Source organism: Egretta garzetta, unplaced genomic scaffold, assembly GCF_000687185.1.
Source record: "Egretta garzetta isolate BGI_Z169 unplaced genomic scaffold, ASM68718v1 scaffold51, whole genome shotgun sequence".
In the NCBI taxonomy this organism is placed as follows: Eukaryota; Metazoa; Chordata; class Aves; order Pelecaniformes; family Ardeidae; genus Egretta; species Egretta garzetta.
The window spans coordinates 4,190,349-4,208,977 of NW_009258549.1; the positions used below are offsets into that span (position 1 = coordinate 4,190,349).

The window sequence follows — 18,629 nt, forward strand, 5'->3', positions numbered from 1 at the left end:
GGTATGAGTTTTGTCAGGGTCTGTGAGAAGGGAAAGCAGAAGCATGAAAGATGGAGCTGCAACTGCTGGTTTGGAGCTGTTGTATTGGAAAGTCTCCCTCTGTACTTGAGCCATGTACACAAGACTTGCTTGCTGCTTTGTGTTTGGATCACTGGGGTTGGTGCTGGTATCCTGGTCTGGGAATATCCTAATCACTTGCATGCTTTTTTTTTTTTTTTCCCCCCTGCCCAGAGTCCAAGCCATATTTCCTACTCCTGACCCTGCAGCACTGAAGGATCGACGTATGGAGAATCTGGTGGCATATGCTCGGAAAGTGGAAGGGTATATGGATGAATCGGCAAACAGCAGGGTGAGATGCCGTCCTCTGTCATCCAGTTGTGTGTGATCCCTGCCTTGTGTTGGCCTAATGGTTGCCAGCAATTCCCTAAGCAGTGCCCCTTTTTGCCCTCCTGTTTGCCCACCAGCCCCTGCAAAGGGAAAGCCACCCCCATCCAAGCCAAAATGTGTGTGTGTAAGGCTGTGCTCCAAGCTTGGATCGCTGGGACCGGTTGCCTTCACTTAATGTGTGTGTCATCTCCTTTCCTGACTTGTACTCCTCCCCAACAGGCAGAGTACTATCACTTGCTAGCGGAGAAGATTTATAAGATTCAGAAGGAGTTGGAGGAGAAACGAAGAACCAGGCTGCAGAAGCAGAACATGATCCCGAATGCTCCAGGCATGCCACAGGCTCCCATGAATCAAGGGCCCAACATGGGACAGCCGCAGCCAGGGATGTCTGCAAGTAAGAACAGTTAGGTTCCTGAATACCTGGTGCAGGGCAATCATGTACTATCATTTTGGTAGGCTTGTGACAGTTTTCCCCTTTGTGTTTCACTGGTACTGGTCTTGCTCAAAGTTAAACAGAACTTTCTTGTCTTTATTCAGAAGTACTTGCAAAATATTTGCCTTTCTATGTCTTAGTTAATGATGATAAATTATGTGAAAGTGTTTAGTCTTCTGAAGAAATTGCAGTATTGTAAACCTCTGTACTTACTTTGAAGGTAGACGGGATGGAGATTGAAGTTGCATTCTTAATGTCATACAACTTCAGTCTCTTTAGATTCACTTCTAGAATTAATTTAAAAATAACTTCGGTTACTGTAAGAGAAATATATTTTCATAATATTTAGTTGTGTGGTGTTCAAAATGATCATCACTATTAATATTGTTGCTAAGCAGAGAGTATGATGTTCGGTGAGCTTAGGTATTTATGCCTTTGAAAGCTTAGGCAGGGCTTGTTCTATGCCATGTTTGGGGTTTTTTTTTTTTGGACAAATGGCCTTTCCAGCATGCAGTGAAAACCAGAGTTCACTTTTTTCCCCATGCAGCTGTCTTCTATTTCACAGTAGTTCTGTTACTTGAATTGACCTTTCAAATGCTAAACAGATTATTACTATTAGAATCCCTGCTAACTATGCATTCCTATATTTGAATAAAATTGACTTTGGAGAGAAGTTAATGATCAAAACTATAATACTGCTAAAGAGCATAATGTCTCTTTACAACATTAGGAAGGGATAAGGTGCTGTAGGGTGTCAAGTATTTAGTATATTTTTATAGACAGACAAAAACAGGTAACCCTGGTTGTTGTGGATAGTATTTTTAGTTCGAAAGTGGAGAAAGGCATCTGCTGACATTATAATCTTGTATTTCCAGTTAAGTCCTATAAATAATTGAAATACAGGATTTTAAACCGTACATTTCTAAACAGAACCTCATCCCCTTACTGTGATTTAACTGTAAAAGAGAACTATTTTTTTTTTTTAACTATTTGAGCCAAAATCTGCTCTAAGATATTTTTTTTTCTGCCTGTGATTCTGGACTGACAGCTCTAGAGACTGAAGTAGTCTTTCTTAAACTAAGTGCAGCAGTTTCTTTCAACTTATTCTGCAAATATACTTTCTAGAGCACACACTGCGCCACCCCTCCCTTTCCTGAGAGCTTCCTTCTCAGAAGAAAATCATTTTCTCCTTCATTCAGTCCTGCATGTTCCCAGATACTTTACAGTTAAGAGTTGAGTTCTTAAGACACCTCATGGGAACAGATGTATAGCTGTCCATGACTCTGTAATAAGCTGCCTAAGAAGATAGGGTCAAAATTTAAATTAGTCAACTGAGGAGATCAAAAACTTGCTGTTTTTTTTCTAACAGTGCAGAAAGATCCAGTAGCTCCAGGCATATGCTACAAGAATCTTAATCTGAATTCTTTTTCTCCTGCTTAAATTTGAATATATATTGGTAAATCCAGTTCTGGGTCTTTTTACACTTGAAATCAGAACAGGATTTACTAAGATGTATTACCAAGATCTAAGAAAGATTCTTAAAAGGTTGATGCTGTGACTTTATTTGCTGTAACTTCTGTAGAAAGTTGATCTTCAGCAGTAGATGTGACACTTGGTTATTTATCGTGTACTCCAGTAGTTCTCAAACTTCAGAGCTTTAATAAATACTCTGAACCATATAGTTTTCATAGTGTTTTAAATCTAGAGGTGCAGTAACAGTGTAGAGTGGTCTGTAGAAGTTCTTGTAGTCTGGAGTGTTCACGAGCTGCAGAGTTTGTCGTTGTACCTAGATAACACATTTCAAATTTGTCCTCAATTTCTGAAAGCTGAATCTTAAGTCAGAGGATATTTCTGGCAATGGGACATTCTCGTATTTTCAAGAAAGTTTAGCTTCACACTTTGAGGACTCTTGAAGAGTGTTTAGAGTTACTGGACTGTGTTTGTACATTTTATTCTTTCCACGTGGGTTTTAATGTGTAATTCTCATTAAATTTTTGGTGGATAAAACCTGGTGGTCTTCTAAATGCCATAATCTTACTCCAATATCTTTTTTTCCAGATGGTCCTCTTCCTGACCCAACCCTGATACGTGCCAATGTGCCAAACCAGATGATGAATCGCATGCAGGCACAGCCAGGTAAATGTTTGAAGAAAATTTGCTACTGTGGTTTTGAAGGAATCTTGGAATGGGGCTGCTCTTGCTAAAGTGTCATAGCCCTTGTTTCCCTTTCCTATTTTATATATATCTATAAAATATGTATCTCTAATAGCATTTCATGATCTTGTGAATTTGAGCTGCACGTTATCTGCTTGCTTTCTTAAATAGAGAACTTGATGCTTTTGGAACTTCTTTTCATGTGAAAATAGGCTTGTGGGGTCAGTCAAACATGGTGGGCCTAGCCAGCTTAGATGAGGACATCTTGGTGGCAGAGGGAAGATGGTGAGAATTACTGCTCAGAAGGAAGGGGCAGAACCTTTGTTACATATTCAAGAAGTATCATAGCCAGCATACAAAGTACTTAAGGAAGTGAAGATTCAGTTTGGGATTCAACGAGGAAATTTCTAATAAGTAATTAAGATAATGCAACTTTCTGTAGAAGGCTGATCTTCAGCAGTAGATGTGACACTTTTGGTTATTTATCATCTACTCCAGTAGTTCTCAAACTTCAGAGCTTTGATAACAGATAGTGGAAACAAGTCTTTTGGGGGTGGAAAAAAAATAGTCTGTATTCTGAAGGAGTATGGTAGCTTGGACACTTTAAATATAAAGTTGTTCCATGTAACTGGTTGATAGAAGGAAATTATTTCCGTTATAGTATTGCATGCTTGAAAACTGGTTGCTAGAAAATGAAATTGGGAAGAAACTGATAGCATTTCTTCTCCAAATATTGAATGGTGCCCAGAGGAGAATTCAGGCCTTTGTTTATAAGTGTGGTTTTTTGACACAAATGCACAGGAATGAATCAGTTTGGCCAGATGAACATGCAGCTGTCGCCAATGGGACCCCGGCAAACCCCTCCTCTTCAGCACCCTGGACAGCTAAGCCAGGCTGGGGCCATCAACCAGGTCAGTGTGCCTTTCCTCTGGGTGTTCAGCTCACAGGTTTGCTTCTGTGGGAAGTGGTTTCCTTTAAAATAAATAAACAAACTTTAAAAATCAAGCCATATTTCTTCATTCTCTTGACCCTTTGGTTCCTCCGTTTGCATCTCCACTGAAAAATTTGTCTGGTCTATGGTAAGCCTTTAGATCTCAGTGGTAAAAATTGCCTAAAAATTAAACGTAAGTGGCTTTCTGTGCTGTTGCATTCTTAAAACAAGGAACAAAGATAAATCTTAAGTGACGGTCCCAATCTGAAATCAATATCCTTTTCCTTAGCTTACAAGGGAAATCATCATAATTTCTGTCTTTTGAGAGGAGCTATAAGTAGGCTTTCCATATTGTATCCTACAGATAAGTGGCAAGCGTCAATTTCTGCAACAAGATAAATGTTTTTTGTGAAAGACTATGGAGGTGTATGCACATTGGGTGAAATGAGTTCCTTTCTTTTCCAATAGATGGGATTTCCTTCACGTATGCAGCAGCCAGGAGTTGGACAGCCTTCTGGTCAGAATCAGTTTCTACAGCAGACCCAGTTCCCTGCTTCTTCCCCAGGAATGAACACAGCGAGTATGCCTATGACTCAGCCTGGCAATCAGACACCAGTTTCTCAAGTAAGTTTCTGATTTCTGTAAGTGGTGTAGTGGGCTCTGTCATATGCTGGTTGAATTGTTCAGTTAGTAGTAATGGAGGAGAACTTGTTTTCTCAAGATGCTTTTGGAATTATAGTCAACTAAGTTCATTTATTGAGATTCTGCATTTTCTTGATGTAGCACTTGAGAATGTCATTGTTGGCTTGTTCTAGGCTTAAATTTAAGTGTGACAGAGGAGTTTTTAAGCTTGGTTTTATGGAGCAAAGAACAAATTGTTAATCAGCATGCAGTAGTTAAGTATTTCTTGCTTAACAGCGAGGCAGCAGACCCTGGGAAATTAAGAGATCATGGAAGAATAAGTCATAAAAAGGCATGTCTATCCAGGACCAATGTGTGTTACTGGCTTTGGGGGATAGGATGGTTATCACTACTAAAGATCTGAACTTACAGTCTAGCAGTTTCCTTTCTGTCCTTTCCCTCTCCCTTTTCAGCAAGAACCTTTCAGGCCAGGAAGAAGTAGGGAACGTCAGTTTGCTTCTCGTTGATGCTTCTTCCTAGTTTGCAGGCAAGATTATTGTGGAGTGACAGCTTTTTTCCTTGACCAATAACATTTTTTTGTAATGACGTAATGGTACAGTTACATCTGTACTTACTTCTGATGATAAATTCGTTTTCTAGTCTTGGGGGTGGGGGCATGGGCACACTAAGTGTATTTAAATGCAATTTTTCACTGTGGTGCGTTGTCCCGTATTCAGGATGTACATATCTGTAGTTTTAGAAAGAAATGTTTTGCAAACTGGGAGTGTAGGTGTGTGATTCTTTAAACTTATTGACAAGTATAAGTTATTCTATTGAAATGTCTCTTTTAGAGCTGAATAAACTTTAAAACAGCTTTATGTTCATGTGGAGCAAAACAAATTGAATAGATTTTCTCCTTTTGAAATTGAGTTTAAAAAAAAAAAACAAATAATTCGTCACATTCTTAAAAGTATGCCAGTAACTGTGGGAAAGCAGCCATTTGACAGTAATTCCTCTCCCTTTCTATTTCAAGTCATTGCAAATGTGTACTTGTTTTCCCACAGGCACAAATGACCAGCGCTTCCTGTCCTGTGAATTCTCCTGCAATGGCTCCAGGTTCTCAAGGGAGCCATATTCACTGCCCACCTCTTCCACAGCCTCCCATGCACCGAAATTCTCCTTCTCCAGTACCTAGTCGAACCCCGACACCCCACCACACGCCCCCAGGCTTGGGATCACAGCAGCAGCAGGCAGCAGCAGCTGCCTGCCTCCACAGGTCCAGCCTCCAGTTCCAGTTACCCCTTCTGCAGAGCAACAACAGCAGCCCTTGTCACAGCAGAGCACGACTGCATCTGTTCCCACACCGACAGCACCACTGCAGCCTCAGCATCCCACAACACCTGTAAGAAAATACTTCAACTGTGCTTTCCCTGCAAACGTTTAAGGTTTAATTTTCAGTTGGTTTGTGATACTGGAGGTAGCTCCTGGCATGTTCAGTATCAAAACAGGTTTTACTGTGTTTGGGAAGTAACCTTTTTGCATCAAGACAAGTCTATAGATTGTCTGGTGTTTCCAGAGAGGGAATATTTTCGAGTTCTAGTGCATGTTTTGAAATTCACTGTGAAACACGGATGAGGATAAACATAACATCCAGTTAGGGAGACAGTATGTAGCTACCTATATACTAGGCCTTCCAGTGCATGTTTCTGTTGCATGTTTTCCTGTAACTGTGGTTGTGTAGCAGTATGTTCATCAGGTGAAGCAAGTCGAAGGACTAGCATGCATTTGAACATTGTGGAAACAAGGTAGATTAGAGAAAGAAAAATATGTTGAAGCCTGTTTGTAATGCGTGTTTTGTTCTGTCAGCTTTCACAGCCAGCTGTAAGCATTGACGGGCAGGTATCCAACCCCCCATCCACCAGCAGCACAGAGGTGAACTCTCAGCAGACTGTTCCAGAACAGCAGCAGCCACCCTTGCAAGAAGTGAAAATGGATATAAAAACAGATGAAGGGGAACCAGAACAAACAGAGCTGCAAATGGAGGAGAAATCTGAGGTGAGACTGTCAGCCAGTTGTTGGGTAGAATTTCTTTATCTAGTGCTGCTAGATGCTTTCTGTCTCCATGTAAGCCATTCCTTCCAGAGTTCAGTCAAAGCTGCAGGTGCTACCTGCTGCTGTTACTTTGATTGTTGTCTTCCTCTACCTCTTGCTAAAGATGGGTCTTTGTTTTGTGGTGAAATGGTGGTAGAGGCCACTGGCCACAGGAAGGACCATGATAATGTGGTTGCAGCTGTGAGGCTTTTTGGCAAATGCCAATGTAGGAAGGCGCTCAGCTCAGTCCTTCAGATGTTATTGGCAGCTGTTAAATGTTAGAACAGCAAATGTATACACGATGGGCTGCTTCACTGGGCTTTGACAACTTGTCACTGGGGACAGCTAGGAGCATGGCTGCCAGCAGTGTCACCCTGGCAGCCCCAGGGTAGGAGAGACTGTCAGACCTGCCTGCAAATCTGGATGAGTACCTGTGTGTCTACTTGCAGCTCAGAACTGGTTAGCAGCTCATCATTGCTTCTACTGCGATGTTTAAAGGTGCGTTCTAGCACATTCTCTTCAAGTTTTAGGCAAGTTTTGACTACAAAGTAGATACCCTTAATCCTAGGGAAGAGTGGTGGGCAGATGGCAAATAGGTTTAAAGGATGAAAAATGTGGATGGGTGACTCCACAGGAGACTAAGTGACAGGCTCTAAACTACTTTCCAGGTTAAAGTAGAACCAGTTGTGGAGGAATGTAAACCAGACCCAATGGAACAAGAAGAGAAGAAATCTGAAGTGAAGACTGAAATACCAGAGGGGGAAGAAAGGCCTACTACTCCAGCTACTCAGTCTTCTCCGGCAGCTGGGCAGTCTAAGAAAAAAAGTGAGCAGGAACACTGTTTTTACTGAATTTCTTTGCATCTCCCTAGAGAAATCTTTGGGGGGAAAAAAATCTGAACTTTCTTCATTGGTACTCAGTAGGCTTATATGGATTGTTCTTTGTGGCTTTTGGACAAAAATGTCTAATAACACGTGCTTGTAATTGGCTTTGGGCAAATTCTTTAAGGCTTTAGTATTAGACATTAAGCCTTAGTAAAATCATCAATACAATAGAGATTTGAAATACTCCTCAGTTACAGGTTTTCTACACAAGTTTTTTCTTGGGGCTTCAGAGAGGGGCCGTATTTGTAATGTAAACCATCTCTGTTAAATTTAGCAGTGTCTTCCTATGAGAAAAACAACATTCTCTTTAATATTTTTGGCCGTCTCCTTGTGTCCAGGTGATCACTTTAATATCCTCTTCAGAACTCAGTGTTGCAGAGGATAAACAAGCCACGTTAAGTAACTTAAACCATTGTCTGTAGCCTTTTTCCACAAACCTCACATTTTCCAGCAGGTTTCTTCCTTACAGCTGTTTCTGCACTCTCTAATGTTGATTGTTTTTCAAAAGTTTTCAAGCCAGAAGAGTTGCGGCAGGCACTTATGCCAACACTGGAGGCACTTTACCGTCAGGACCCAGAGTCTCTTCCATTTCGACAGCCTGTGGATCCCCAGCTACTAGGAATTCCTGTGAGTGTCTTAGCAAGATACTTTCCTGGCTTTAATTCAAAACTACTGTATTATGACGTACCTGTTTGAGAACAGCTTAAGTCTGTCTTGTTAACATTTTTATATTGGTGCGTTTGCAGAGGTTTAGCTGAGGCAGTGGAACATACAGTGTCTGGCTTAGGAAAGTTTGGGTTTTTTCCAAGTTTGTTTGGTTCTGTGTGCCTTTTGGTAAATAAACTGATATACTGTACCTTTAAGTGATTACCAACAGATCCCCAGTGCTGTGTGGGCTTTTTATGGATGTTGATTCAAGTTGTGATGCTTCTATTGCTTGTATTCCATAGGTGGTTCTCATTATATATAAAACTTGGCTGAATATGTGGGAAGTTAAGCAGATCAAGACAGCTTTAAAAAAAAAAAATAAAAATCCGTCAATGATGATTAATCTGTTAAAAGCAAGGAGGAGGCTATTCAGCTTCTGGGTTTTGTTTAGGTAGAATTCTCTGCTTGTTTTACAACTGTCTTCAGAAGGCATTACTGTCCTTCAAGGATCTGTGTGTTAAACTCTGGATTGACCACACAAGTTTACTGTTTATACACATATAGGTATACATAGAAGGCCTACAGGTGCTTCAGGCAACATTTATTGCCTGGAAGTTTTTTTTCTTCGGTTGTGGGTTGTTTTTTTTTTCTTTAGGATAGATACCGCAGAAAATTCAATGCTTGCTATATTATAAGCAAGCATAAATGTTGCTCTCGAATGGCTCTCATATTCTGAGGACTTGTAGGAGAAGTGGTTCTGTAACTGCTGGGGGGGATTGGAAAAAGGCATTCTTTAGAGGAAACCTATCTTTAATAAACTACTTTTTGTTTAGTAGGTTGTCTAGTCTACTAAAAGCAGTCGCTTTCTGTTAAAGCTCTTGTGTATATCCTCAGATCACAGTGGCTGCAAAAACATCGGCATTTCCTACTTTTTCTAATACTTGTTTTGCTGAATAAAATTAGGGTGGCTTTATTTCATCAGGAGTAGAAGAGCAATAGAGCCTGAGAAATAAAGGAATAATGAAACAGAAGCACTGGGGAGTGATACGGTATTGCTTAGAGATTTCATTGTATGTCCCAAGCAGTTTGACAGTCGAGGCAGGGAGGAACCTGTTTTTCTTGATGTACTGCGGAAGAATTTATATGCTGAGAATGCACATGCTGTCATGTCACAACATAGCTCCGTAGTAGTGTTTTGATACACTGCATATTCTTGCAGGATTACTTTGACATAGTGAAGAACCCCATGGACCTTTCTACTATCAAGAGGAAGTTAGACACCGGACAGTATCAGGAACCATGGCAATATGTAGATGACATCTGGCTCATGTTTAATAATGCCTGGCTGTATAACCGCAAAACATCCCGGGTATATAAGTACTGTTCCAAACTGGCAGAGGTGTTTGAGCAGGAAATTGACCCAGTTATGCAGAGCCTTGGTTATTGCTGTGGAAGAAAGGTAAGAAAATAAATATTTTTCATATGCTGCTTGCTTCCTGGTATCGGGGGGTGGCGGGTGGTGTAGAGGGGAGGGAAACACAGCAGCTCTAGTTGTTAACAGTTACGGTGTGTCAAAAATTGTGAAAGTTTGCTAGGATTTAACAATCCTGTGTAACCTGATTTTAAGGTTTTTTTAATGGATCTTCTAATTCTATCTAGTTCTTAAATCATCTATTTATATATAAGCCCTTGGAAATAAGTCCGTAACTGAAGGCTTATTTTGATTAGGGCGAACCCATTTGCTGTTGCAAATTAAACAGATGCGGTTTTGTTACTGCAGAAGAAGTGTTCTCTATTTCACTGTATATCAAGACTGTGTATTTCATTGTCTTGCTGTGATATGCTTTCCACCTTTGGAGAAGAGCTAAGTTGAGAAAAACAGACCACTGAACGTTTTTCATGACTCTAGCACTTGATACGCTTAATACTGTGAGATCTGTGCACAGAATAAGGTGGAAGTGATTGTTGTCTGGGTCACACTTGCTTCCCACGGAGAGCAAGTGAAAACGCATACGATTGCTAAGACGACCCATTCCTCTTTGCAGTTGGAGTTCTCGCCACAGACTTTGTGTTGCTATGGCAAACAGCTATGCACAATCCCTCGAGATGCCACTTACTACAGCTACCAGAACAGGTAAGGAAAACTCACTTGGTGCGGTTTTGTGCATGCTGCAATAAATCTATTAAAAGGCATGCATGTATTTACATGTACACCCTCTTTATATGTATACACCTTTGTGTTTTAAGATTAAAAAAATTGCTGGAAGTGCCCTTGAATAGTTTACCTTATGTGTTAATGATTTCTTTCTGCAAAAGTTCACTGCAGTCTTTGCTCTTCCTCTTTTGTTTGCAGAAACATGATTTTTTTACTAAATTTTTGTCCTGCAGTTAATTAAATCTTCAGTTCTCTACAAATCATATATACAAGTCTGTCTTTTGCTTCCTACCATGCAGCAGTATTTTTCATGCAAAACACTGTGTAAACTGTGCAGCAAGTATATTAATGCTCATAATACATATTCTACTTGGCAAGTCTTTGTTTTTCTCACGATGTTAACACTGAAGAGCAAACTTAATTTTGTGGTGCAAATCTTCATTGGAAGATGTGTGTATTCAGATATCCAGTAGATTGATGCTTGCTTTTTTTTCCCAAGTTTCCTTAAGGGAATTTTCTTGCAGTAGCTGTCAGCAGCTGTGTAAAGTGTTGTTGCTTCTACGGCTTTTCTGATTATTCGTTTTGACTTGGGGTTTATTAAAGGATTTAAACCTATCTGACTTCTGAAAGAAGGTTTCTTGCTTAGGTGTCTCTTTGCAGCTTGGGGAAGCAAGGCAGGAAGAAGCAGGGAAATACATGCTGTAACACTCCCATATCCCCTGGCCTGTCACCAGGAAGCTCCTGTTAGAGCAGAGGGCCGGTTACCTCCAAACTGTGTCACCTCCATCAATTTAGTTCCTGCTCTCCATTCTTTCCAACACCTTAAGCAAACAAAACCCCAAAACCCCCAGAAAAAAAAAAAATCACTAAGACTTAGCTGAAAGCCAAGAAGATTTTGCAAGAATTGTAGTTTTCTTAAGCACCTGGTCAGGTGGAAGCAACCAAAGAGCTACAGGAGTTGTATCTTTAACCTTCTTGGGCTTTGTAAAGGTTTATAGCAGTGAATGGAGGTTTTTTAAGAGTGAAGAAGTAGAAAATAAGCTTATAGTTTCCCATAATAACTGTTGTAGATCTAGACTTCTATAGTGTAGAGCTTTTGGTATCATAAGTTAGTATCTTCTGCTTACATTTATCTGTGGGCAAGCACTAGATAGACCAAAAGACTATTATTCAAAAATCTGATGTGCATAATGCACGCGTATATGTCACTTGTAAATTGTCATATGCAAACAGGCATATGTATCTATAGACTGAAATGTACAATTCCAGAAGTAGTAGTCTCTGCATAATCTTGGATGGAAATTGGGAGAGAGGGTTGAGACCTGGGGTTTTTGAGCTTAACAGCTGCTATAGTGTTAGTTAGTGTGGCTTTATAATAAACTTGTTTGAATTTTCTTTTATTTCTTTTTATTTTTAGATGTGTTGTGCGCTCAATTAACATGCCTTAGTAATAGAGAGGCCACAGTTTTAGAACATTTTTGAGGGCTGGGGTAGAATCTTGAATTAATCACAATTTTATTCAAGTGTAAATGAAATCTTTCTCTGTAATGTTTGCTGTACTGATACCTGGACTGTTCTACACTCAAACTGGGCTGTGGCAGAATCATATCAATGTAGAGCATTATGTGTGTAGTTAATGTCAGGTATTTAGTTAACATCCAGTTTGACAGTTCTATAATTAATGTCTGTAAGATATTGAGAACAGTTTTTATTGTTCTTTAAGCTTCTGATGTTTAGCTTTCCCTTTCAACTGGGAGAAAGTCCTGTGGCCTTTCAGCATTTATATGTTTAAGATGGAAGACTGTCCTTCTTCCATTGATCTGCAGATCCTCCTGCCAGCAGAACTGCTGTGCTGATGTACAAGTCAGAGTAGCAGTTCTTCCTTCCTTCTGCTCTTTCCCCTTTCTCATTTTAATTCTTTGCTGTACGTGGCATGGATTATTAAAATGAAGAGGGTATGGGTATGCTAAAATGGAATACTCTTGTTTAATTTGCTTTAATCATTTGCTGCTTGTGAACCCATTTGAGAGATTTAATGCTAATCTGTGCTTTGCCTTGGCTTTCTGCTTTGTGTTGTCTTGTCCTGCTTCTATGTTTTTGTTTTTGTCCTGCAAACCCCCATTTCTTTGTTTGTGTGTGTGTTGTTTTTTTATTTCTCCTTCATGCTTGTCATTGTCTGCACTTGGCTTTGATTGCGCAAAAAAAAAAAACCAAACCAAAAAAACAAACCAACCAAACACAATGTGGGGCCCATAAATCTGCATCATTGAATATCCTTGTCGCCGTTGATGACCTGCTCTCTGCTCCTGTCCCTTCCTTGGCCTGCTGTGATTGGTGGCTCCGTTGCTTGGCTTGGGCTGTGTTGTGTGGACGGAGCAGTTCACCCAAATATGGCCTTCTTGCTGACAGGTATCATTTCTGTGAGAAGTGCTTCAACGAAATCCAAGGGGAGAGCGTTTCTCTGGGAGATGACCCATCACAACCTCAAACGTGAGTTATTTGTGTTTGCTTGGGCTGTGTGTTCGTATAGTGCGTTCTCAAAGGGAAGGAGTTTAGTTTTAGGTAGTCCTTGCTATTTGTAGGCTAGTAGAGGGTGGGCCTTATAAAGGGATGTTCTTTATAAAAGCCTGGACTTGTGCTGTAGATATTTTTTTTCTTTAAAATCTGGACTGACTGAACTGTAGTGAGAAATAAGCACTTAATGCTTAAAACTGCAACTATACTAATACAGGGGAAAGAAGGGAATCACTTTTTTCTGGAAAAATGTGAAAGTATTCTACTGCAGAAAACTAACCGTGCCTGCAGGCAGGTATGTGACAGGCATAGCTTGAAATAGTCAAACATACCATTCTGTTTATAGACTGGCTATACTATTAAACTTGCATTCAACTTAGATCATTTTTCATCCAAATCAGAAGCAGGCAACCTCCTTTTACCATACAAGTATTTTACTGTTGGAGTGCCATCTGCTTATGAGACACAGCGTGCAGTTGTTGAGATGATCACGGTAAAAGGCCATGCATGGATTTAGTTGCCTTTTCCATGCTGGTGACAAACTGTTGGGACAGTCTTTCATTCTGCTGTAATGTCCTCGCACCTCGCAAAAAAAAATAAAATCTTGAAACAGAATTTTGGGAGACTAAGGAAACCCTTGAGGGACAGATGAGTGCCATGCAGTTACTCTGAGCTGTTGAAGCAAGCTGTTTGGGGGAGGGCATTGCAGGAACATTGCAGATAGAAGCAAGCGTGGAACTTGGGGAAGTCTGAAGCCAGGGGGAGAGTTGTCAAAGTTTGTAATTAGACAAACTGAGTTAACTTTCACTGAAAGGAGGAGTTGTCATTAGCAGCATGTTACCAAATCCTGGTCGTGCTGATGGATGCATCTAGAACAGTAGTGAAAGAATCCCCTGGGGCTCAGGAAGATATAAGAGTACATCTGTCTTTCTGGAAGGAAAAAGGAAGAAATAATGTTTGTATGTTGGTCAGTACAATGGGCCGTGTCCCTGTGGATAGTATGGGTTACTACTCTACTAGAAGTAAAGGTCCAAAGTTTAATTACTATTGTCCGGTTTTGTTAATATAAGATGTGGGATATGAAGCACTTACATATGAGAGAAGCAAGTATCTATATACATGTAAATCTATAAATAAACATCAGATATATTCATGTCTATATATAAATTTTTGTTCAGCTGCTGAGAGAATACAGTCTTATACACATAAGTTGCAACAGTTTGCCACAAACCTTTGAGTCAGGGTAGAAGGCAGCATAGAGTGCTTTTGATTTTTATACTACATTTGAAAGCACAGGAGCTGGATACAATTTTTTTTTTTCCAATAATGAAACCAGTCAAAAGCTCTTTGAACACAAGCAATGGTAAGAATGTACTTCCAGCTCCTGGTATTCTTCTTCATGAATAATGATTTAAATGCTTGGTTGTTGTGTAGTGAAAATGGAAACTATAGGCTGCATGTGAGGAGCAAATACCCTTTTGAATGTTCTCACACCTGCTTACAGGCTTTCTCTTAGGAGCTCATTTTACTGGGGCATAGAGATCCTGCTCCCTTCCTCTCTTCCCACAACCTATAGTTAAAATGAACAAAAGCAAAAAAGATTAGTAGCTATATATGTTAGGTCCTGTTACAGTTCTACTCACTATATTATGGTAATTGTTTGAGGTAATTGGGAGATTGAACCTTCCTCATTAATCTGATAAGGAGCTTGAAGTATTCTGCAGGTGGCACTTTTCAGAATAAACACTGAAATAAAAGGATAGGAAGGTTAATGCACCTCATGCAAGTTGGGTTGGGTCTCTGCTGCTCAGAGAGGCATGTACTGATCATCTCACATTTTACACCACCCTCTTCATAGTAAATTCTCAGAGATCTGAGTATTCTATTATGATTGTTCTTGACTATTTTGAACCAGATTGGTGTAAAAGATACGTGGGACCTCACTGTCAGATGGAATTTCTAGCCCTGCAAATGCTGTAGGGAAGGTAAGATAGTGTAGGGTAATGGCTGGGCTGGCCTTGCAGGGTTTGGAAGCTGAAATTTATCCTTTGAAGTTAATCTAGGAGGAGGGCTAGGGGAATCTGAAATAAGATAACCTACCTTTCTCAGTAATCAAAGATAATTGGAATTCTCTGCCTTCAGAATATCAGAGGGGCACATCAAATAGTACTTTCACTATGAAATACTGATCAGACTCGTCCAAAACTTGAATGTCAGCAAGTTTTACCATTTATCCTTTTATAAAAAAAACTGAATAAGGGAGCAATGTGGTTCTCTACAAGCTATTGTCCCACAGAAAAGAATGTTTTCCATGGGCAGTCTCAAGGGTGGCATATACTTTAGTTGTCTGTCACCTTGTGAAATACAGCTGCTTTCCTTGTAGTGCCAGTGAGTGTTTAAAAAAATCGGTTTGCGACTCTTGTCTTGGTGTGTGTATGTGTGTGGTATGGCCTGAATGTATGTTGTCTTGTGTTAAAACTGAGTTTTATTGCCTGTTTCTCCATAGCACAATAAACAAAGAACAGTTTTCAAAAAGGAAAAATGATACACTGGACCCTGAACTGTAAGTAATGCTGTCACACTTTGATCCTCACTTCATTATAACTGTTTTGTAAAATACATGTTATTCATTCACCATAAGCTTTGTTTTGCAATGTTTTCCAAATTTTATGTAGCTCTATTAGCTAGCAGGACTGCTAAGTAAAGCAGCATATCTGGCATTCTGTCCTGAGAACCCAAACACCACAGCTATACTTGAGAAATATGTAACACTGTATGCATGGGCTGAAATTAGTGCATTTTGTTGTCTTGCATGTGGGTTCAACAGAAGGATGAGTGCAGACAACTCTTTGAAACCCTGTTGTGGCAAATGCTCAAGTCTCAGAACTGATTTGGGTCATTTGGCAGTAGCTCTTTTGGTGCTGTTGGGTTTTCTAATTGTCATGTTTCATGGGCAGAAAGAAAAAGTTGTTAAATTTGAATCAGATGGTTTTTCTACCCTGCTCTGGAAGCAGAATAGTAGACATTCAGTAATATTAAGATGATGGTGACTCAGTGCTTTTCTTTATATGCTTGATGGGTGTTTTTTTTAAGCCACTTTACGTGTTCCTGCATTATACACTTATGCTGCTACTCTGCAAACATTACCTTCATTTTCAAATGAATGAGCAAAATGGATGTGTATTCTTCCCACAACATCCTTCTAAGGGCGTAAGGGTCAGCCAGTTCTGTTTTATAAGGGCTGTGGGAAGGAGAGAATAGTAATTTGATTCGTATCTTTTCTTTCCCTTTGTTATACTGAAGATGCAGCCTAGCACTAGAATACAAGCTTAACTTAGTGTGATACCATATGCCCTACGTAAACAACAGCTACTCATTCAACATCTCAGACTCTTATAAATAGACATGTTCAGAAGGAGTCAGAGTGTACTGGTACATGGAGCAACCTTAAGTATTTTGGAGAATTACATTCACCAACATCTGTGAAGTAGACCATATCACTTACCTCAGTTGTCCTTAAATCTCTGCTAGTGTCCTGAAAGTGACTTTGACATTGCTTCAGTTTTCTTCCTTCCCACCTTCCTGCAGTATATTTGCAATGTACCCCAGGCTTCAGGCATAGGGGGGCAACTAACAGCCAACTATTTCTCCTGGTTCTTCGCTTTTGAGACCTGTGCATCCATTTTCCTCTCTACATTATAGCAACAAGCAGTTTACAGATTTTATCCTTAGAAGGGCTTCACTTGGGGGGAAAAAAAAAAAAGTGAAGTGGATGGCAGTAAGGCAAGCAAATGGTAATAACGTGTCCCTGTATAGTCTATCTGACTTGAACTGACAGATTCTTAATTCATTCTGGAGGCCGTTCTCAGCATAGATGTGCCCTCTATGTTAAATAGGCTCAAGAGCCTAAATGCTAGAACTCCTCTAATAAAACGTTACCAAATATACAAGCAAGTAATGATATTACTAACCTTGCTTCCCTTCCCCCTTTTTTCCTTCTGCAGATTTGTTGAATGTATAGAGTGTGGAAGAAAAATGCACCAGATCTGTGTTCTTCATAATGAGATAATCTGGCCTTCTGGGTGAGGAATTTCTCCTTCTTAAGTAGAGAATATATGATAGATTCACTAGAGTTAGTGCATAAACTTCCTTATATTAGTTACCTTCAAAAGAGTGTCTAATGGAAGAAGCTGCATTCCTACTGGAAAATTTTACAGACTATGTAAGGTAACATCAAATTTAGGCATCACATCTTATTGTGTTGTCTGAGAGGTTTTTTCTAAACTTAAATGTCTTTAACATACCTGTGTGTGGAAGAGGGGCCTTTCAGCCTTATGTTTCAGCCTTTTATGTTTAAAGATAGTAGTCCTTCATGAAAAGATGTTATTGGTTCTGGTAATGCGTTCATACTGGTATGTTTTCTGTACAAATCATACTGCTTTGTCATAGTCAGAAACAAATTTGTATCCACTAAAAAATTTTAACAGGTGAAATTGACTTTTTTGACCTCAGTGATCAAATTGAATCCAAAAAACAACGTAGTTGTCTTTAGATACTCCATAGTTCTTGATCAAAATACTGGGGTTGTTTTCTGATTGCTTTAAATGCTTTTTTAAAAAAGCTGATAAATTATATATAGATAAAGCTCTGTAAGAGTTTGTGTTCCCTTTCTTTACAAGAAAGCTATGACTTTTACCATTCTGCTGTCCCACCCGCACTGTTGCAGAAGCGGGTAGACATTCTGGAACTCAGGAAAAATCTGCCCGCTGTTTCATGCTACAGTGTACTTGGGCTTTTAGAAAATAAATCAGCCTTTTGCTTTATGTATTGCGGTATCTCATCTTCATCAGAGACAGCAGTTTGAGACATATTTGTTCCAAGAATACTTTAAGGCAATATTGTTAGACCTGCTAGTGGAGACCCTGTTTCCTGGGCTTGCAGGTGGTGACATGGGTGACTGACAGGAGATGCACCCCCTGGAGCTTAAATCCTCCTCTGCAGCTCTGAAACAGTTGGGCTGTTTACGCTGGCACTGTTCTTTGTGCTGTCTTTTATTTCAAATTTCAGTTAAGGTATTTTCCAGTCCAGATAAGATATGGTGAAAGTTTTTGCTTCTAATAGTAAGATGCTAAGGAACTTTATGGTCTTTCTTGGAGTATTTTTTCACTTTTTCCTATTTTTTTTTTGCTTCAGCTTTGTCTGTGATGGCTGCCTAAAGAAAACAGGACGAACCAGGAAAGAGAACAAATTCTCTGCTAAAAGTAAGATTCTGGCACTTGCACCAATAGATCTTAAATAATTTGTTAAGAATGGGGAAGAGGTGGCTTTTATGCTTGTTTTGCATTTAATTCAATTTGTTGAATTAAAGGAGTATTCTTCTGGTCAGTCTGAACATCAATGCTGTGATTTTCAGAATGTTTGCATTCACAGCTGTTGTCATTGGTTCATAGTCTGTTGTAGAGGGTTAACGTACTGTTCTAGAGCACTGCTAATGCAAGATACACATCCTTTTATATCAATTGCAGTATTAATAGCACTGGGAAATAGTTGCTGTGTGACTGTAGTCTAACTTAAATTTATGATAACATGTTCAAGTCACCGTGACTATTGCTGCTTTTAAAAGCTTTGATGGAGATAAAGGTTGCATCAGCTGGTGACAAAACTCTGTAGACATTTCCTCTTGATCAAGGCAGCTGATTTGAAGGCAGTGTAGGAGGAAACTTGTGCAGTCATTGTCCATCTGTTCTATAGACAAAGTCAGTCTTTCGGAAGCTTCTTAGGTTGGTGTACTTCTTACAAATAGTGAGTGTT

General features: G+C 39.7%; 1 protein-coding gene across 1 annotated transcript in view; it reads left to right on the plus strand.

The window, feature by feature from the left end:
• EP300 (E1A binding protein p300) overlaps nucleotides 1–18,629 on the plus strand; it is a 63,305-nt gene that overhangs the window by 32,013 nt on the left and 12,663 nt on the right. Inside the window, 16 exon segments of the mRNA XM_009647864.2 lie at nucleotides 232–349; nucleotides 607–781; nucleotides 2,879–2,956; nucleotides 3,776–3,885; nucleotides 4,374–4,529; nucleotides 5,591–5,777; nucleotides 5,780–5,928; nucleotides 6,393–6,581; nucleotides 7,286–7,442; nucleotides 8,010–8,128; nucleotides 9,369–9,608; nucleotides 10,195–10,283; nucleotides 12,714–12,794; nucleotides 15,325–15,381; nucleotides 16,823–16,900; nucleotides 18,012–18,079. Of these exon segments, the coding sequence (XP_009646159.2) occupies nucleotides 232–349; nucleotides 607–781; nucleotides 2,879–2,956; nucleotides 3,776–3,885; nucleotides 4,374–4,529; nucleotides 5,591–5,777; nucleotides 5,780–5,928; nucleotides 6,393–6,581; nucleotides 7,286–7,442; nucleotides 8,010–8,128; nucleotides 9,369–9,608; nucleotides 10,195–10,283; nucleotides 12,714–12,794; nucleotides 15,325–15,381; nucleotides 16,823–16,900; nucleotides 18,012–18,079 (2,051 nt within the window).